This window comes from Erythranthe guttata, chromosome 2 (genome assembly GCF_056151865.1).
Source record: "Erythranthe guttata isolate IM_541 chromosome 2, IM_541, whole genome shotgun sequence".
Taxonomy (NCBI): Eukaryota; Viridiplantae; Streptophyta; class Magnoliopsida; order Lamiales; family Phrymaceae; genus Erythranthe; species Erythranthe guttata.
The window spans coordinates 14,941,666-14,949,431 of NC_142534.1; the positions used below are offsets into that span (position 1 = coordinate 14,941,666).

Below are 7,766 nucleotides of genomic sequence, written 5' to 3' on the forward strand. Positions count from 1 at the left end.
AAAACTAAAAAAATAATAATATTGTCGTTGACTCTAATTGTACTGTCAACGTTAATGTATTATCGGTGACAGTATAATTATATAGTTAAAAAAATAAATAGCAATAAATGAAATAAAAATAAAAATAAGAGAAGGAAAGGAGAAAGAGTGTTGTCAGGTAATTGGTAACTATTTTTCTTTGGGAATTAAAAATTATACGTGGGCTTTGGTGAATGGAATTCGTTTCTTTAGATTTACGCTCCTAAATAAACACCGCCATATCTCCACTCGCACCAGCTATAAAGGGGGCAAGTATATTAGGTTTTTTCCTTACTAGTACTACATACGTGCGATGCACGGTAAATACATATTTCTACTTTTCTTCACGGAAAAGTATATATTTCTAATTGACGATCGAATTAAAATATAAACATGCATATATGCGTATAATATTTTAATAACTTGGTAAAATATTTAAGCAACCTGTAAAGCATCATAATCAGAACACAACGTGTGATTTTTTAATATACAGAAACATAACCATGCTATCATTCACAACCTGAAAATAACCATGCTAAAACAGTTGAGAAGATGTTTGAGAAATGAACGCTTGGAGAACTTTGTGAACCCATGGAAAAAAAAGAATTTTGTGAAACTGTAAATAGTCTAAAGTTTCAAAATCAAGAAAATAAACTTCATCACATATGGCAAGAAAATAATAAATAGAATCGAAGCAAAACTAAAATATAATGTGATAAGAAATTTCAAAGACAACAGTTGCCAGAAATCCGAATCCGACAGCATCCCACAAGACACGGATCGATGAAACATGCTACTATTTATCCGATTGACAATAAAATTAAGCGCATTCAGTTAAACTTGAAGAGCAGCGGAAAACCGACCTTGTACACGCCGTTAGCCAAATCGGAAAACTCCCCAGATTTGTTTCCACTTCAAGCCAATCCAAACGTGATAGAGGGAGAAAGGTTTTTCTTTTTTTAATAAACTGGGAGAAGTTTTCAAATCGTGGAAGTATTTGAACAGGTAATGAATTTTATATTGTGTGGAGATTTTATTTTAAAAAACTGCCAAATGCTAATAAAATTGACCCGACTAACATAAAAAAAAAAGGCCATTAGAAAACAAAGATATTACAAAAACAACCCTATGGTTTGAAACTCTAAAAGAGTGTCACGTGTCAACATATTATGTCATGGATTGTCTTTTTATATATAATAGTAATACACCCGTGCGATGCACGGTTATTACATATTGTTAAATATTTTTAGTGGAAAATACATATTTCTAATAGTTGATTGAATAAAAAGATGAACAAATATTTGCGAACACCTCTTTATTTTCAAGGAAAAAAAATAGAAACGCCCTCTTATATAATACGAAGATACAGTTCGAATAGCACTAAAAGAAATTCAGAGAGGTTCATCATCAAGGAAATAAACACATGAATAATAAATATGCTTCGACTATCGTTGTTAATAAATGACAGGCATGCCCTCATCTAAATTAATCAAGAGAAGCTAAACCCATAAAAAAAAAGTACATAAACTTTTACACGACCGTACCTTTATGGCAGCTGCGATTAACGTAAAACGCGTGCTAAACGCTGACCGGTTAATATAGGGCAACTCGCCCTGCTACTGACTTTGGCCTAAAACTACAATTATCCATGTGTTTGTAGTGAATTTTGACATTATACAACAGATTGACTCTCCTAATATCAATTTGGATTTTTTTACCATATTGACAGAAGTTGCAGATAGATGTGTGGCCCCCCTGCCGCCAGCTCGAATTATGAATTACCTAATCTTTTTCCCATTTGTTTTATGTACCAATGGTACTTCAATAATTGGCTTCGTCATTCTCTGTCGATTGCTTGTGCGTTGAAAAAACGGCCACCCTCATCTGTGTCAAGATGTTACGAAGAAATAAAATAAATATGGCTGGAAGAAATATTTAATACGAACAAGACTAGCAAATCGAAAATTGAAAGAAAAAAAGTCATACTAGATTGGTTGGCAAAGCAACTTAATTGGAGCAAAGCAACTTAATCGGGACGATAGATGAAAAAACAAAGCCTCAACTTGGTCAAAGAAAATTTAAATAAACATATTTAGGATGGTGCAAACTCTAGCTAGCCGTATGGGCATGCATAAATGAAATGCATTGAATATTATTATGTCAATCTAACATATGAATATAAGTACACATCAGCGTCTCTAACTGAGATATATTTGTTTCGTTTTCTCTTACTTCTTAAATTCCCTATATGACGTATTTTCACTAAACAGGCAGATATGTATTAAACTTTAAGCTGTTTATAGCAAACTATCAACAATTTCAAAATCAATCATCACAATCGAAATCTGAACAACATAAGTCAACGAAGAATAAAACAAATGACAGACAGACAGACATACCACTTTCACCATCAGATAAATCTCCAAGCCTTGCAATCGCATCAACAAGAGCTTGTTCGTGCTCCTGTTTTTTTTTTTCCAAAATAATTAAAACTCATTAAACCTATCAATCAAATAAATGAGATCAAATAGCAGATTGCTGAATTGTTCTCCAAACCTTTAGCACTTTTTTTGCCTTCTCCATCTCCACAGGGTCCGGTTGATTAGCACTAAAAACCCTCTCCACCTGCCAAAAGATCAACAGTCAATTAACTAACATAAACCTGCATACCTGCTTAAATATGCATAGAATAATAAACTTCATTACCTCCTTAATCAGGGTATCGGTATGAAGCAACTGAATGTCGTCGGGTCCCTTCTTCCCGATACCATTTTGTGCTTGCCGGAAGTCTTTTCTGGATTGACCTTTTGCCAATCCCCTCCCTCTTCCGGCACCACCTTGAGCATTATCCCGACCAAGAGGTCTATTCATTCCATGACCTGGTCCACCGTAACCTCCATGATGAGAAATTCCAGGATCTTCACCTTCCCACTGTATATCCTGAGGTGAAATCTGCACAGAGAATGTATAGAAATCAGCACAAGACTTAAAATTCTGTACTAACATAATTATCGATTTGTGACAATCAACTCTTTTTTGATCCTTTTCAGTCGTTCAGGTTTTGCTCTTTCTAGTTCCATGGCGCTTTAGCCACATGGCAAAAACCACCTCGTAAAGTAATGCATTTCAATTAGCAGCATTTAGTTTCACTTTCATTTCTTCTTTATCCTCCCGTTCGGGTATAAGTTTTACCTAGCCAAAACATCCTCCCACACACTGTACCATATCAAGGACTTCATAAGAAAATGATCGAGGGAAAATTTCACACTTTTCCAACATACGAACGTTGGCCACAATATTAGTAAAGACACAATGCATTTCACGATTGATAAGAAATCAGTGATGAGGATACATGCATATATTATGTTATGCAACAAAGATTGGCAAGGGGATGATGTCACTCTTACTCTTACCATCTTAAAGCTATTTCGCATTTCACTCTAGATTAGAAAAATGACAATGAAAATGCACACATAGATTATGTTATACAACAGAGAACACAATGCATATAACCTTATTCTAAGCAAAACCCTCTTTCTCGAGTATCTAAATGACCGTTCCATCAACTATTAATGCACCAACCAATGTTATGGGTGACATAGAGAACGAATGAAAATAACTTCGAGGAAAAAACATTTTATGCACTTACACTCTAATGTTATTTGGAAGAACAAACTAAAAATTATACCGAAAATGAATGTAATTAATTACACAAGTAAGACATCAACACGTACAGCTCCTCGATCCATGTACAAATATAAAACCACTAGCATTTGAAAGCTGCCTGCAGTACAATTGTGACCACAGACTACAAATGCAATAATATCATAATAACCGTCAGAAGCCTTTGGGAAGGCACTCGATTCATAATTTCATTGCTTTCTCAACAGAAGCAAACAAAGAGCAGAAACTTATTGCTGGCGTCAGTCAATAGGCTGTATAATCACACTCAAGCCTGGCTATGAGATACACTGAATAATTAGTTGCATGATCAAAAATAGTGATTAAGTAGCCTTCTACTTTTGTAAATACTTAAGTTTTCAACAATTTGTCAGACAAGTTGAAAATAGTTAAGAAATAGACGAATTTCATAAGCTTCTATTAGTCGCAATGGGAGTACAATCTAGCACCGAATTAACTGGAGGAGTCTATTTGTTTGATAGTCTGAATAGCCAATTGAAAATCCAAATCTAAGATTAGCCAATGTGAGTCAATGTGAGTACCATAGTACACATACATTAAACATCTCGTGTAAGAAGCATCTCATTCATCAACCTAATATAACATGAGAACTCAATTCGATTATGGTATCACAAACTAATGATAAAGTGACATATATAACAATCAAAAAAAAATAATTTAAAATGTGTAATGAAAATGATTTGAAGCATGCATCTACCTCAGAAAGGTTGATCCATTCAACTGATTCCAGAGCAGTACCCACATCATAAACAAGACTATGCCGACCCTGGAAAAGCATACAGAGATCAGAGACTATTTATGTAACAAAAGTATATAAAGAAAGTCACAAATCACAGAAGTCATATATACATCGAGAGGATTATAATCACTTATGACAGCTTCATAGAAATTATTATCATCAGGCCACCTAGTCCTGACTTTCCTCCCGATCAACGGATCAAATGAAGCTCTTTCTGCAGGTTCAGTTGCAAGACCACCAGAAGAGATACGATTACCGAATTGACCTCTCCCAGTCGGACCAGAGGGATACTGCATCTTCATTGAAGTTGCACCCGGAGGCATCTGCACATTAGAGCATATTATAACCCCTAATATAAGTTTATGCATGAATAACAGTTAATGATGAAATTTCAACTCACTAATTTATGCTTTTTGCCTTTTGAACCCATTAAGGGACCACGCTTTGCGGCAGATGAAGATGGCTGGTTTGCTTGAGCCATCATCTGTGGGTGGAAAGAAGGAGAAGGCCCACCAAAGGATTGAGAGGGTAACGATGAAGCTATCTTTTGTTTCTTACGAGAAGCTGAGACAGAAGGACTGGGGACTGGTTCATGGATAGCTTGACTAGCACCACGCATGCCTGATTGGAGCCCGCCTGACTGTCTCCACTCGCTGATAGTGTTTCCCAGATTTTGAGTTAAAAAGAACAAGACATATAATTATTCCATTAGAACTCAGGAATGACTTTTGAGGGAGTAAGGAAAGGAAAACATGTTTTATAAACAAAACCTTATCGTTCTAATTGTTTCATCTGTATTCACTCTGCTGAGAAGATCTCTGTGTTCTTCATTCGATAATCTTAATTCTTTCCTAAGCTCAGTTATTAAACCCTCCTTCTCCTGAAGAAAATACATTTTATTGTCATTTAAGCTGCTCAATTTTTTTAAAAAAAATGCCATTGTCAGAACAAGCTCCATTTTTAACATATACCCAAGAAATAGCATCAGCTTGAGCTTTGAAGGCTTTTAGAATTGAACTGTATGCTTCCTGCTCAAGCTGGTGTATTTTAGCTAGCATGTCAGCCTCATCGTACATCCTAGGATATGGCATATTTCCCATGGCAGCAGCTCTTCCATTACCAGAAATGCGGCCTCCTCTTGAAATCCTATTTTGATGAGGTGGGGGAAAATCATCATCAGTTCCTGCAACAGCGTCAAAATGAAAACAAGGCTTTGAGATTGATAGATGAAGAAGCCTATAAATCTTAGACAAAGCTCATAAAAAGGGTACTCGGGCCATTGGAATATAATAGTAATATCTTTGTGCTGAAATCTGAGTTTATCAAAAGAAATTTACAGATAAAATATTCAGATAATCTTGGGCCTTGGCCAATAAACTAATGAGCATCTCCCCAACACGTCCAATAAGTAAAACCCAGAATATGCTCGAATTGAAAGTATGATCCACGAGAATCTATACCTCATTGTAGAACAAAAAACCAGCATGAATGATCCCAATGGTAATCAAACTGCTAAAAATTTTGACACCTAGTTATATAAACACTGATCGTTTCATTTGCAGCTCCTTACCCAAACCTTTATAAACGCATCAAACAAAACTCGAAAATAAAAGGCAAAAATTTCGCCATTAAAGTACTTGATGCCCGTACCGATCGAGGGTGTGACGGGACAGGCCCAAAAAATATATTATGGACCAGATATGAAATTGACAACAAGGGGAGAAAACTTTACGGAACAAAACTATTCAAGTGTTTCCACCACTTCCATAAACAAGAATAAATAATTCAGACTGCAGTACATGTTGAAGAAAAGAAACTAAGTGCTACAAAACCCGCTCGTGCTATAGCCTTTGTTAGCACCAAACGGACTTTTGCAAATACCAATAAATTTTCTAGATCAACACTTGGTTGAGATTAGAAATCATGTTTCCGGACGACATTCAACTCAAAACAACCAGTGATTGCAAAATGAAGGTATTAGTTGCTCACTAGATGTGATCAATAGAAGGATGAGCTAATATCACCTCTTCTCTCTAGGCAAAACGGAGTAATCAAAATGCTTTCTTACTTTTCTTCCCAAACTTGCATCATCACAAACCAAAAATGATTTGAACCAATGATAATTGATACCTTAAGTATCTGCAAACATTCAAATGTGTTGCAGTGACTATTTTCTCGCTACTAATGTATGCTGCTGAAATCTAAAAAGTTCCTCAGCATACCCTATTGGCCTATCATCTTTTTACTATATTGTACAGGGCTATTACCGTCAGACGTGTCTACTATAGCTCTATAACGAGTTTCATAGCCCACACCAAGCATTAAAAAATCGACTTTATAGAAGCAGGTAGGCCATGGAAAATTCAGTGTAAAATCTACACGCACGAACCGCTTCCATTGAAGCTCACCAACTATCAATTGCACTATTTAATCCCGTAATCACTCAGAAAGAAAAATCTAAATAGAAAAGGAAAAACGAGTGAAACAATATGCTAGCTAGATAAGAAAAATCAGCGTGATCTACTCTTCAGAGTAAAAATTAAACAATCAATATTGCCAAAGCCGTAACTGCACTTTCAGCAAAAACCTAGTCACTGAAATGCCATAATTACAACAATGCATATAACTCCACAAACCCTAACCCCAACATTAACATACCCAAAAGGGCCAAAATCAAAATGGCCGGCCATAAAAGCACTAAACCAAAATTAACACTTACAAAGAGAATTTTTTTGCGCTGAATTACTTACCGCTGCTGTCGTAAGGCTCGTAGTCCATAGCCAGCTTACGGAGGCACCGAAGATTCAAAATTTAACACAGCTCGGAAGTATGAAACAGTAACTCCGGGAAATTGCAAAAAATCCTTGGAAAATGCTGCAACTTTGCCGAGTTAACACGGCGGATTCGCCGGACGGAAGCGATTCAGGGCGATTTGCGAGCGGTGGATGTTGTGTTTTGGGGTGCGCGTACGAGAAATAGGTCTTTTTCGATTGGGGATTAAGAGTCGAGGGTTTTGAATTCCTCCTATGATTTGTTATTTTCGTTAATGACTCGTTTCAAAATAAAATCATAATAATAGGATAAATTACACCCACACCCCTGAGGTATGCGTAAATAACTTTAAGGTCCATATAGTATCGATAATTACACTCACCCTCCTGAAACATTGTTAGAAATTTTAATGGGATAATGCATTGTATACGTTATTCCGATAGAGTTATAACGGACTATTATTTTTAACCAGTGATGGAGACAACATAGAGTTAGTGGGTGACATGGCTCCCCCAACATTTGTTAAATCACTCAT

General features: G+C 36.0%; 1 protein-coding gene across 1 annotated transcript; it reads right to left on the reverse strand.

The window, feature by feature from the left end:
* Positions 1-1,425: 1,425 nt before the first annotated feature.
* On the reverse strand, positions 1,426-7,528 carry LOC105969534 (protein EMSY-LIKE 3). Its single transcript, XM_012994300.2, has 10 exons — positions 7,210-7,528; positions 5,431-5,642; positions 5,230-5,339; positions 4,860-5,112; positions 4,570-4,782; positions 4,418-4,486; positions 2,725-2,970; positions 2,575-2,643; positions 2,418-2,481; positions 1,426-1,902 (listed from the first exon to the last, which is right to left on the reverse strand). Exons 1-10 carry the CDS (start codon positions 7,235-7,237, stop codon positions 1,856-1,858), a joined length of 1,311 nt encoding a protein of 436 aa, XP_012849754.1. The 5' UTR covers positions 7,238-7,528; the 3' UTR covers positions 1,426-1,855.
* Between the last annotated feature and the right edge of the window lie 238 nt (positions 7,529-7,766).